The 13,844-nt window shown below is 41.7% G+C and overlaps 2 protein-coding genes across 3 annotated transcripts in view; one reads left to right on the top strand and one right to left on the bottom strand.

The window, feature by feature from the left end:
• LOC140713678 (gamma-glutamylcyclotransferase-like) overlaps positions 1–5,845 on the bottom strand; it is a 32,017-nt gene extending 26,172 nt beyond the window's left edge. For both annotated transcript variants that reach the window (XM_073024060.1, XM_073024059.1), the window contains exon 1: positions 5,663–5,845. In XM_073024060.1, coding sequence (XP_072880161.1) covers positions 5,663–5,845 — 183 coding nt within the window. The remainder of the gene's footprint in view (positions 1–5,662) is intronic.
• A 115-nt stretch (positions 5,846–5,960) lies between these two features.
• Positions 5,961–13,844, top strand: part of rp9 (RP9 pre-mRNA splicing factor) — a 32,111-nt gene continuing 24,227 nt past the window's right edge. Inside the window, exons 1-2 of the mRNA XM_073024058.1 lie at positions 5,961–6,118; positions 10,456–10,486. Coding sequence (XP_072880159.1) covers positions 5,979–6,118; positions 10,456–10,486 — 171 coding nt within the window. The 5' untranslated portion in view covers positions 5,961–5,978. The remainder of the gene's footprint in view (positions 6,119–10,455; positions 10,487–13,844) is intronic.

Raw genomic sequence — 13,844 nt, 5'->3', positions numbered from 1 at the left:
AAATAAGAGCTTAAGAGCGACCTTAAGAGCTGCAAAAGCATGAGGGAAGTGCGATACAACAACAAATAGATGCTTTAAAACACTAACATGCTGATTTACAGAATCATACCTGTGGACTGCATCAGCAAGTAAATGATTTAACTAACCAATTGGGAGAAAAGGAAAAAACATAGCATGCTAAAGGAGCACTATGAAAAAGACAATAAAAAATCTGAAAAGCAAATCTCTGCGTTAACAGAGCGGGTGAAAGAATAGCATACAAAGTATGTCCGTAGTCAGGAGTTCTATTCAGAGTTGCAAAGTGAAATGAAGCATCTTCCCTCTGCACCGTCAGCCAATCCAGAGGGTGCTTTGGTCAACCCAGTGGGCGGTGTTGACAGTAATGTTAATTATGCTGAAAGGCAGCCAACACTGGACCAGTCCCCAAAAACTATGACACCTTTGGAACCCCAAGAAACTGAAAAATGATACTGACTCGACAGAGACCTCTAGTGGCCCAGGTACTGATGACAGTAATGAGGTAATTAGTCTGGCAGCCATGGCAAAAACTTGCCCCAATAAAAACTAAGAGAATGAACACACACAAGACTAATGCTGGAGATTGTGAAAGGATACAGGAAGTTTATCATCAATTACCAGGACCAAGAAAAATTGACAAATTGGAAAATTTGTCCAGGGAAGTTCGACATCCTAAAAAAGAGGAAGCTTAAAGACTTGGGCTGAACTTCAACGAATGAAGTATACAAATTGCATCCATATGATGGTATTCAAATTTTAGCTATTATACTAACAACTCGGCAAATAATTCAGTTGACACAGCAAGTTGAGGAGGGTCTAGGACATGACAAACAGAATTTACTAACTGCTTAGGAAGCAATTACGAAATGGTTGGACAAACAATCCCCAACACAGATTAATTGGGAGAAGATAACTGATTGCAAACAAAAGGCTTCAGATGATGTTTCAAAATATGAAGACAACTAAAAGACAGTTTGGATCACCTGCTCAAGAGTTCAAGGAATAACTGAAGATAATATGGGAGAATCCCCATATGGCTCTCACACGTCAACCTTCATCAATGGTTTGAAACCAGATGCTGGCAAAATGGTGAAGCTAACAAAAGCAAATTGAAGAGAAATTGCTGTTTACTCCAGTGATCTGGTGCAAACTACCAAACAAGTAGAGCAAGATATCGAAGTCTGAATAAGATCAGTAAAGATAAACCATTTGTCTATACCTGCTAACCAACAGTACAAATGGAACTGGAATTCACAGCAATATGTTAATTTACTAGTTGGAAATAATGTGATATACTTTATTTGCTCAATTATTTAGCCATCAAATGACAGAAAGCAAATTTAGACAAAACACAATTTCAACAAGATAACGTGATTTACTTGGGACAGAAAATTTCCTAAAGCAAACAGGAAATCACTGAAGATTGTTGAATTAGCAAAGCCGCCTACACCAGTCCAGCAAATAGGATCATTTCTGGGTTTGCGCAACTACAACAGAGCATGGGTCATATGCTGAAATTGCTCAACCTCCCATTCATCTACTGAAAGGCAGCAGGCACTCTGATGACCCTGTGACTCTTAATGAAACTTTGCAGATGGAGAGTTTTCCAACTTTAAAGTTGATACTAAATATTGCACTTGCATTGGGAATCCATGATACGGGGAGACCGTTTACCCTGCGGCTATATAATGGCAGTTTTAACTCAAGAACATGGAGAACAGCATGTTGGCTATTACTCTGCTAAATTGGACAATGTAGCCTTAGGATGGGGTTCACGTCTACAAGCAGTGCAAGCAACTTACTTAGCAGTCGTTACTGTTTCTAACATCGTGTTGGATGTTAAATGTTCAATGTATACACATGACTGTGTGGCTAGGCATAGCTCAAATACCATCTACTAATTTGCTGATGATACAACCATTGTTGGTAGAATCTCAGATGGTGACAAGAGGGTGTACAGGAGTGAGATATACCAACTAGTGGAATGGTGCCACAGCAACAACTTGGCACTCAACGTCAGTAAGATGAAAGAGCTGATTGTGGACTTCAGGAAGGGTAAGACGAAGGAACACATACCAATCTTCACAGAGGGATCAGAAATGGAGAAAGTGAGCAGCTTCAAGTTCTTGGGTGTCTCGCAAGATCTCTGAGGATCTAACCTGGTCCCAACATATTGATGTAGTCATAAAGAAGGCAAGACAGCGGCTATACTTTATTAGGAGTTTGAAGAGATTTGGCACATCAACAAATACAGTCAAAAACTTCTATAGTTGTACCATGGAGAGCATTCTGACAGGCTGTATCACTGACTGAAAGAAGCTGCAGAAAGTTGTAAATCTAGTCAGTTCCATCTTGGGCACTAGCCTACAAAGTACCCAGGACATCTTTAGAGAGCAGTGTCTCAGAAAGGCAGCATCCATTGTTAAGGACCTCCAGCACCCCTTTACTATCAGGTAGAAGATACAGAAGCCTGAAGGCACACACTCAGTGATTCAGGAACAGCTTCTTCCCCTCTGCCATCCAATTCCTAAATGGACATTGAAGCTTTGGACACTACCTCACTTTTTTTAATATACAGTATTTCTGTTTTTGCACATTTTTAAAAAAATCTATTCAAAATAATCAATTTACTTGTTTATTTATTATTTCTCGCTCTCTCTGCTAGATTATGTATTTTTTATATATATTATTCTGGTTTTTTGTATGATTTTTAATCTATTCAATATACATATACTGTAATTGATTTACTTATTTATTATTATTATTTTTTTTTCTTCTATATTATGTATTGCATTGAACTGCTGCTGCTAAGTTAACAAATTTCACGTCACATGCCGATGATAATAAACCTGATTCTGATTCTGAATGTCCACACTCAATACATACTTTACTGACTATGAACAGGGCCTCTCTAGTGACAGCTGCTCGGTGGTCCCAGTGGTCCACTGTTCTTAAGACATCTAATGTTAATCACCCAACAAGCAAGTCCAGCTATTCTGTTGTCAGTGGACATGGAAGATTATGATCATGATTGTGCAAGAACAATAACATGCCAAGAAGTTCTTTTGTTGAACCCAGATCTGTTTCTGCATACTGATGGCTCCTCAACCATTGCGGGAGGAATTTGAATGGCTGGTTGGGCTGTTGTCACAGAAAATGAAGTGATGGCCTCAGGAAGCATGGCTCCTGGTACCTCTGTGCATCAGGCAGAACTGAAAAATTACCACAATGGAAAACCGTGGAAATGCATTTGCAGACAAAACTGCAAAAAAGGCAGCAAAAGAAGGAATAAAGAAAATCCAATAACTGAAACCAAGTTAAACACCGTGTCACAGACGATTATGCAAGATATTTAAGAAATGAAAGATCAGTGCTCAAATGAAGAAAAGTGGTATTAGAAAACGGTAGTTATTAAACAACGATGTTATATGGATATATGGCACTAGTCAGAGCTAAGATGCTTCCTCATCTGTCACAGCAGATACATTGGAGTGCAAAAGAAGGAAGACAGATTTTCCCATTGATGGTGGAATCCAAAGTTCAAGATGCAAGCTCAACAAACAGCTGAGAGATGAAAGAAAATAAACCCCAAATCAACAGAGAATCTGCCTCATCAACTAAGTACTCCTGCTCCACCTGGTCCATTTTTACATCTACAAGTGGACTATGTTACTCTACCAGACTGCCAAGAATATTCAGATGTGTTAGTAATAGTGGACAAATTTTCAAAATGGGTGGAAGCTATCCCAGCAAAACCTACTTCCATACACACAGCCGAAATTCTGATTAAGGACTATATTCATAAAGGGGATTGTCATGCCACACTGACTCTGACCAAAACACAGACAAGAGATAAGTTCAGTGATTGGTACGGACACAGTGGGCACAGTGTCCATTTCTGTGTTGTACAACCCTATGAAGAAATGCAGCAGTGCTATACGCATTGTAAGTGGATAGTAGCCCAAATGTGTTTTTGTTTAAGAGATGATGTAAAGATCAATATGGCCATGACACAACATTCATTTTAGAGCAAGCAGGTAGGGCATTATCTTTAACTCACACAGCATCTCCAAAAATGCAGCACTCCCTTGATAATACACCAGAACATCAGTCTGGATTGAAAACACAAGAAACTGCAGACATGAGAATCTGGAGTAAATAAAAGAAACTGCTGAAGGAGCTCAGCTGGTCGAGATGCATAAATGGAGGCAAAAGGACATTTCAGGTCCAGTCCCTGCACAGTGACCATCCCTCCACCAGTGAGTCTGTACAACAGCTCACTGATGTCTTCACAGACATCTTCAGCACTTCACCCATTCATCCTGCAGCCAACGTCATCCCTGTTCCAAAGAACTCCAAGCCTCCAGAACTAAATGACTAGCACCTGGTAGCAGTGATGCCAAGCATCATGAAGCACTTTGAGCTGCTGGTAAAAACATAAATCAAAAACTCCATTCCTGCCACACAGGACACTCACCAATATGCTTACTGACAGAACTGTTCAACGACAGATGCCATAGCATCTGTCACATACCTGGCCATGACATATCTAGAAAACAAGGACCTTTATGTCTGAAAGCAGTTTCTGGATTACAGTTCAGCATTCAACAGTATTGTCCCATAGACTGTTCCTGAACTAATTCCTTAAACCTTGATCAACATACACCACTGTGCAACTGGGTGTTGGACTTACTAACCAATAGGCAGGCCTCAGACAGTCAGGATGCACAACTGTTCCTTTCTCCCCATGATCTCCAACACATGCTCTAGGATGATTCCAGAGTCATTCAACATGTTGGCCAACACAATTGCTTTGAAACTGCCAGAGTTTTGGGAGCAAAATGCCACTGCTTGGTTTGTATAAACCAAGGCTCAATTCGCGCTGCAAGAAACCACCACAGACATCACCAAGTTCGACTGTGTGGTAGAACTTCACGGCTGTGAGAATGAGTCCACTAGAAGACCTGCCTGATCACGATAAAAACCGATCACTAAAAACTCACCTTGAACAGACTTTTGGACTATCAGAGTCTGAGCCCTCCAAACAGTTGCTCTGTTTGCTCAGCCTCAACCATGCCAAGTCTTCCAGGCTAATAGACCACATGCTTTCTCTCCTGGGAAATCACCATCCTTGCTTTATTCTTAAAGAAATCTTCATGCAGCAAATGCCCGATCAAGTTTGCATAGTCCTCACTAATGCACCTGTGAAGGCCTATAGGGAGCTTTGCTAAAATGGCTGATAGTCCGCACTCAACCGGACAGAGATGCTAAGTATCTCTTCCTACCTCAACAAGCCCAGTAAGCAAGGTCTCCAAAATAAGCACACGAAAATGACTACCAACTGAGGCTGCAAAATTGACTACGTCGGGTCTGTGTTTTTACTTTGGTAGGGACGGTAGGAAGCGCCGTCCACCTTGCAGCTTTGACAATGCCAGCGCTCCTGGGTACTTTGTAGGCTACTACACCAGATGGAGCCGGCTTAATTTACAACCCTCCGCAGTTTCTTTCGGTCCTGTGCAGTAACACCCCTATACCAGGCAGTGATGCAGCTTGTCAGATTGCTCTCCGCGGTACATCCGATAGCGCCGGGTGCGGAAGAGACATCGCCTCCGGCACAATCAGTGCACCCCAAGCTCGCACTCACCTTCAGGCAGCCCACCGACACTCGCATCGCCGAAGGGTTGAGGAGTTGCAGCCGCTCCTGCAGCATGTTGCTCCCATAGGCGAAGTAGAGAAATTCTTCGTCACCGACAATGCCTCGTGTCTGCCCTATGGAAGTCATCGCAAAGCAGAGAAGAACCAAGCCTGCCCCGCGCTCCGTTAACATGTCTACCGGTACCTCAGGTCAGACGTAGTGCGCCTGCGCACTCCCCCGGCCGTGCTCGAGCGTCGGCGGCTCGGCTCGGCGCGGCCTGGTGGCGAGCTCGCGCCGCGGTCCCGGTCCATCAGGCCGCGCGGCGATGGCGGAGGACGGCCGAACGAGCGGCAGTGACCGTCGACACCACCGGCGCAAGCGGCGCTCGACCGAGGACAGGGAGCCGGAGAGGAAGAAGAAGCGGCTGCACCAAGAAGTGAAGAAAATCAAACATGTCGAAACCTTGTAAGCGTAGTGAGGGAGGGGAGAAAGGGGAAAATAGGGTGAGGAGTGACGAGGGAAGGCTGGAAGTGGCAGAAGGGAAATGAGTATTGGCAGAGAATAGGGATTATGCACCACTGTAAATGTAGGAGGGGATTGTGTAGATACTGTAAGGTGTAGGATGATTATGGGGGAGGCGGGCTAAAACGTTTGGGGCAGAGCAGGAGGAGATGGATTGGTATTAAGGGTTTGTGTATGTTGAGGGTGCTTATCTTCCTGCCACCTACCTCATGTCGGACGTCCCACCCTGCAAAACCTCATTTCAGGGAGGTAGCACCCCCCCCCCCACGCAACCCCATTCCCCCCCCCCCCCCCCCCCCCCGCGTCCGTCGACCTCCAAGGGTGTATGTAACACCTTTGTTTAGTGATTTTTGTCTAATCTGTAAACCAAGTTGGGTATATGCAGAAAAAGTGACATTAAAATATATACTTATTATGGAGTCATTTTTTAAATTCTATTACAACTTTAAGAAAGTCTACAGAGAGTTTGGCCTCATCATGTAGGACATCAATAGAGTAGCTCCTTAGCAGCTAGCCAGCTAGTTTAAAAAACGTTAGCTATGCTAATGAACGAAAGATACCTGTTAAACTCACCTCAACATGTCTTTTACATTTTAACCCACCATTGTCAATAGAAAACTCACTGTTGCAAACAGTGCGGCGAGCAACACTGTCATTATTTTTGACCCCTGTTAGGCTTTAGTGTAGTCTGGGGTGAAGTACGTTTTTTTTTGGAACACTCTGCCATGGCGCTGCAGGACACTAAACTGAACTGATGGACAATGAAAGAGAGAGCGAGGTCGATTGTAAAGCCTGCCCACCGAGAAAACTGATAGGTCTACTCAGCATGAAGAGAGACCAATCAGGATGCCCCCTCCCCCTCTCCCCGTCTAAAAAATCGATTTCCAGGATATTGCATATAATTTGCAGGCATCAGGGAGCCGCTATCAATATGCAGGAGACTCCCGGAACTTACAGGAGAGGTGGGATGTCTGTCATGTTTCCAAAAACAAACTGCTGGAGAGGGACTTGATGGGTCAAGCATTATAGGTGGAGGCAAAAAGGATGGTTTACCTTTGACCCAAAGCCTTAGCCATACCTCTAACACTGAATTTTCCAATTTCAGGTAATCTGCACCGCCTCTATCTGTTAATTTCTCCTTGTTTACCCAAGTACTTTGACAACACAACTCCCTTCCCTCCCTCCACTTTAGCACCCCACTCACAGTTTCTATCCCCTCCCCCACTAATAATCAAGAAACCTATCCATTTCCCTTTCACCAGCACCCTCTTCCTTCTGGTTCTCAAACTCAATTTCTCTTGGCTTCTCTCACTTTCTCCAAACCCAAGGCTATGGGCCCCAACTATGCCTGCCTTTTCATTGGCAACGTGGAACAGTCCATGTTCCAAGCCTTCACTGGTAACGCTCCACAACTCTTTCTGCACCACATTATCAGCTGCATTGGTGCTGCCTCCTGCATCTATAATGAGCTTGTCAATTTCATTAACTTTATTTTTAACTTCCACCCTGTCCTATGCTCACTTGGTCTAGTCTGACACCTCTCTTCCCTTTCTACATCTCTGTCTCCATCTCTTGGAGATTGTCCACTGATATCTTTTATAAATTTATGACTATCAGTTATTTAGATTATACCTCCTCTCACCCTGTCACTTGTAAAAATTATATTCTCTATTCTCAGTTACTCCATCTATGTCACATCTGTACTCGGAATGAGACATCCAAAATATCTGAGATGTCCTTTTTCAAAGAAGAGGGTTCCCCTTCTTCTACCATAGATGCTATCCTCGCCTGCATCTCTATCATTTCCTGGACATCCACCCTCACCAAACCTTTCTGCCATCATAAGAGGGATAGAGTTCCCCTTAGCCTTACCTATCACCCCAGGAGACTGCATCCAGCACATTCTCCACAACTTCTGCAGAAACCCACCACTAACTGCATCTTCATCTCCTCCCACACTCCACTTTCTACAGAGATTGCCCTCTCCCCCACTGATCTCCCTCCTGGCACTTTACCCTGTAAGTGATACGGTGTTATGTCTGCCCATTTACCTCATCACTCACCACCATTTAGGGCCCCAAGCAGTCCTTCCAGGTGAGGCAACACTTCACCTGCAAGTATGCCAGGGTCATCCACTGTATCTGGTGATCCTGGTATGGCAGCCTCAATATCAGTGAGGTCTGACATAGGAACTCATTTGTTGAGCATCTTTGCTCCGTCTATAACAGTTGACCTCCCATTTTAATACTACTCCCCATTCCCATTCCAACATGTTGGTTCATCGCCTCTTCTACTGCCATGATGAGGCCACTCTCAGGTTGAGGTCACCACATACTCAGTCCAGTTAGCCTCCAACCTGATGACATGAATATCGATTTCGCTAACTTCCAGAAATTTCTCCCACCTTTCCCCCTTTCTCACTTTTTCCACTTCCCACTCTGGCTGCCCTCTTATCCCTTCTCGCTGCCTATCAACTCCCTTCAGTGCCTCTCCACCATCCTTTACTGTCATGATTGATTCTTCTCTCCGATCAGATTCCTTCTTCTTCGCCCCACTTATCACCTCCCAGATTTGCACTTCATCCCCCACGCACCTACCTTCCCCCTTACTTGGCTTCACCTATCACCTACCAGTTTGTACTCTTTCCCCCTACATACCTCCCCCCAGCCTCATTCTGGCTTCCTCCACCTTCCTTCCAAGTCCTGATGAAAGGTCATGGCCAAAAACATTGAATGTTTATTCTTCTTCATTGATGCTGCCAGACCTGCTGACTTCCTCTAGCATTTTGTGTGTGTTATTCTGGATTTTCAGCATCTGCAGAATCTCGTGTTCCCACTTAATCATCGGCCTGTTTTAACTTTCTCCATGCTCCATCTTCCTTTCTCATCAGATCCCATCATTTGCGGCTCTCTGGTACCTCCAGTTATGAACTCCTAACCTTTGTTGCTATTTTCACTGTTCTATTCCCCCACCTGACTTCATCTGTCAACCAATCCTTCTCACCTTGATCCACCTGAGGTTTGCCAGCTCCTGCTCACCTCTTCCCCTCACTTCTTAATAATAGCTGTTTTCCCTCTACACATGCTGCCTGGCCTACTGAGTTTTTAAAGAAGTATAAACTGGGAATTGAAGATGGAAAATAAGCAATCAATGGCTGAGAGAAAGGCACTATTTAAATGTTTGTGGCCAGAAAGATTTGTTTGGTAATTATTACTTGTATTATTCAACACACTATAAAAATAAAGTCAGAAGAAGTTTACTGAACCTTTCAAATCTTTTGTTTTTCCTTATTTAGTGTTTTAAAAAACACAGGCATCTCAACCACTGAAAGAAATTGGTCCTTGTCTCAGTTCTAAATGGCCATTTCCTTAGCCGGAGCCATAGGAAACAGCCCTCCACCATTTACCATTTTCTGCTCTCTGAACTTCATGAATATCAATGGTTCAAAGGCCAAGTCTGGTCTATCAAATTCATCTCTTTGGCAGGGGCTTCTGAAGGATTCTGTAGATTCATAATTAATGAAACACTAAATATTTTGCCACATTCTTGAATTGTCTTTTCATGTGAATAATAGTTGTTGAAAAATTGACAGGTAAGCCAGTCTTTTGAAGTATATTTAATTAAGGAATGAAAAAAAACTTTATAGTTAATGGTTTATTGTGAATGTAGCTATTATGGGCTAGGTGATACTTGGGGCAGCTGATGGTTATTTGACATTTTTGTGGTGCAAGTCTGAACAATGTCCATTTTATTACATAGTGACAGGATGTGAAATTAAATGCTGAACAAGCCTTGGTTTGTTACCAGAAATTTTCATTCAGTCATGCAGAGTTGAGTAGTCGACTGAATGGGGTAAGGACCTTGAAAGTGTGACTACTAGCAAACAGTGTGGCCGTCGGATTTATTACAAAGGTTAATAACAAATGTTTCATGGAAGTGTATTGCCAACATTGGATGATTGTAGTGTCAGTGAACCCCTACTTGGAAGAAATATGCTGTTGAAATTACTAACATTACTCAACATGAGTTGAAGTTCAGCATGTATTGATTTTGGGGAATAATGGTTCCGTCTTCCTAGAGAAAGTCATCTCACTGCACTTCATTTATGAGAGACTTCAGACCAGGGAAATTGGTTGTAGTCCAGGTTTACACTGGTTTTAATTTTGGTCAATGTTAAGATTACACAATTTGGGTGTACAATTATTAATTAGTATGAATTTAATGCTACTGTAGAGTATTCTATATTTGTGAAATCATTAAGCAAATGTTTTTTTTAATAGTTACGAGAAACCACCACCAGGAATGATAAAGGTTAGTTCTTATTTAAAATGTCATACATGTTCTTTCCATTTTCTATTAATTTTGTGAAGCTGCTTTTTTTTAAGCAACTGGTAATTCTTCATGAAATGCCATCACTAACTTGGCTACTAATTCATATGTCTTCAGAGGTAACATTTGCATTAAATTGCTTGCTTCCAGAAATGTCAGGCCCCCTGATGCCTTTACATTAGTCTGAATTAAGGAATTGTTACAGCCGACTCCTTTTGTCAGTCTGCTTCAGATATAAATCTTATTTTTAGTGTAGTATAACAATGAATAAAAGTGTTGCATCACCTCACAATGTTTTTATTTTAAATTGAGCTTCTGCCTGCTGTTCTTGGCCTCACAATCTAACTCGTTATTTTCTTGCACCTTATTGCCTACCTGCACTTCATATTCTCTGTAGCTGTTGCACTTAATTCTGCATTCTGTTGTTGTTGTTTTCCCCTGTTCTACTTCAGTGCACTGTGTGATGGATTGAACTGTATGAACAGTATGCAACACAAGCTTTTCACTGTACCTTGTACATGTAACATTAATAAACTAATTCTAATTCCAATGCCCCAGGGTTAAGGATAATTTCAAGAATAGAAAAATAGGTTGGTGTGCAGTATTTACCAAGTTTGACAGTGTTATTGTGGTATCCAGCTATGTATCTATTTCTTTCTCACTATGCAAGCCACTACATTGTAAACTTAATCTTCATTTTGAAGAATGAAAATAATTGCACATTGCTGTCCCTTGATATCTCCAAAGCAACCAAAGTGCCTTACCATTTCTTTTAATAAAGGGATAGGGGCATAAATTAATATGCAAAAGGAAGTTAATCAAGAATCTTCACCTTTTTGTTAAATTTCCTTGTGGTTTGGGGCCTATTATACCTAGAATAATTTTCTTCTTCGGGATTCACAGTCTCTACTGAAGCATGGTGTCTCACTTGTCAATCTTGGTCTACCCTGGGAATTGAAATTATTTGGAACTGGTTTATTATTGTCACGCTTCAAGGTACAGTGAAAAACTGAGTTGAGCAAGCCATCCATACAGATAACTTCAAAACTGAAGTATGTTGAGACAGCATAAGGCAAAAGCAAGAACAATGTGCAGAATATAGTGTGCAGTAGGGAGGTCTAGTTTTCCCGACGGACTAGTATATGTCCATAGCTCTTTGCAATTTCTTATGGTCTGGGGCAGAGCATTTGCCATACCAAACTATGATGAATCTGGATAGGATGCATGCCACGGTGCTTGTATAAAACTTAAGGTCAATGGGGACATGAATTTCTGTAGCTTCTGAGAAGCAGAGGCTATGCCTTCTTTACAATAGGATCTTTGTTTTTGGACCAGGGTAAGCAATTAGTGATACTTAGACCTAGGAACTTGAAAACTCTCAACTGTCTCCTCCTCGGCACTATTGATACATAGAGGGGCATCTGCTCCATGCCGCTTCCTGAAGTCAATGACCTTATGAGTTATATTTTTGAATGCCCATCACATGAGTCCAGATGTAGAAGATTTTCATTCAGCCTCGTAGACACACCAAGCCTTATAGCAGTGATTCCCAATGTGACGGTTATGTATCCTAAGGGGGCTTTAAGGGAAATGAAAGTCATGGGGGGGGGGGGGGTCAAGACTATTGGGGAGGGACAGTAAGCGGCACCCTAACTTGAGGCACGAGACCTGAGTGACTGTTAGTAAAGCAGGCACTTCCAAAACAAAAGGATGAGGCACTGGAACACAGGAAGGACCACATCTCAGCAGGCGGTGAACACTCATCATCACAACGCATCTGAAATTGACAATCTCATCCGACCTTACCAACCAAACAGATGTAATTGGGGAAGCATAAATTAGCAAACAGGGTGTTGAACATTTCCCCTTGACTTGTGGCACAGACCAAGTTCATGCAGTTTAACAGTTGTTAAGTCAAGAACACCAGCTCTATTCTGACTAACATTTGGATTCCAATCTGAATCCTTGTAAGTGTAATTTTCACTGTTGTGATTATCTTCATCTTCGCCTCACTGTTCCTTTGCGTACTGTTACCATCGTTCTATCTATGTCAACTCGCTGTTGTCATCATCATCTGATAGGTATTCCTAGTCTGTGTTACTTTTTTATTATAATTTAGCCCAGTTAATGATGAATAAATATGTACTTCATGATCTCTGAGTCTGAAAGAGGTGCTTTGAATTCTAAGCCTGCTAAGAAACAGAAACTACCGAAGATAAAAGAAACATTTGAAAAGCATTGCACGCTTGAGTAATTTGCCTAGAGAGCTAAAAATGACCTTGATAGTGGTCTCATTGCTTCTTATAACATTTCCAAAATGATAGCGTAGAAAATCACATATAATTGGTGAAGGACTAATAATGCCTGCTGTATAAGAAGTGCTCATCACTGTTCTCAAAATGGATACCAGTATTTTGAAATTGATTCCTCTGAGTAATAACTCTAGCTTGTGGTATTGAAGAAATGAGTGAAGACATTGAGTATCAACTATGCACAGAGTTACAAAAAGCTGAATTTGTGAATTTGGGATACACCTGGATGAGTCAGCTGTGCAAGACAATGAGGCATTGCTAATGGCATTTGTATGGTTTATCAAAAATGGAAAATGCCATGAAGAGATTCTCTTTGTAAAAAGTTAAAAATATCAACGAAGAATCAAAATATACTTTGAGAATAAAGGTTATTCCAATTAGGAACATGATTTCATATGCAATGGAAGGATCACGATATATGACAGGTCCTCATGCTGGTTTAGTGGCATTTAAGGAAAAAGAAATTCCAAGTCTGTTTGTAGTCTACTGTGTCATTCATCATCAATGTCTCGCAGCCAGCGACTTTTTTCAGTATTGACTTATAATATCTGCTATCACCAAAATTAAAGCTAATCCATTAAATAGCAAAATATTTTGCCAGTTATGCAAGGATAATGATGAAAGAGTTTGAATGCTTGCTTCTTCACACTGAAGTGTTTTGGCTGTCAAAAAACTGCTGCTTAAAACATTTCTTTGATCTTTTTGACACTGGTTGAATTTTTGTACAAAGTCGACAAAAGCTTTGGAAACAAGATTGAACTTCTCTGTGGAGATGAGGCATACCTAGCTGATTTGTATGAAAAAATGAACATTCTAAATATGATACTGCAGGGTGATAATTTCGATTTAATCCAGACAAAGAGTGCAGAATTGGAAAATTGGAAATACATAAACAAAACATTGGGAGAAGAATGTTCTCACAGTTTCCCTGCATGGAAAGTTTGGCACTCTCTTTCACAGATGGTGATTTAGAAGAGTACTGCTTACAGCTGTAGTCACTGAAGGATTTTCAGAACTCAAGGATTTGA

Source organism: Hemitrygon akajei, chromosome 20 (genome assembly GCF_048418815.1).
Source record: "Hemitrygon akajei chromosome 20, sHemAka1.3, whole genome shotgun sequence".
NCBI lineage: Eukaryota > Metazoa > Chordata > Chondrichthyes > Myliobatiformes > Dasyatidae > Hemitrygon > Hemitrygon akajei.
Note: the sequence above shows the minus strand (reverse complement) of the source record. Positions and strands in the feature narration are given on the sequence as shown.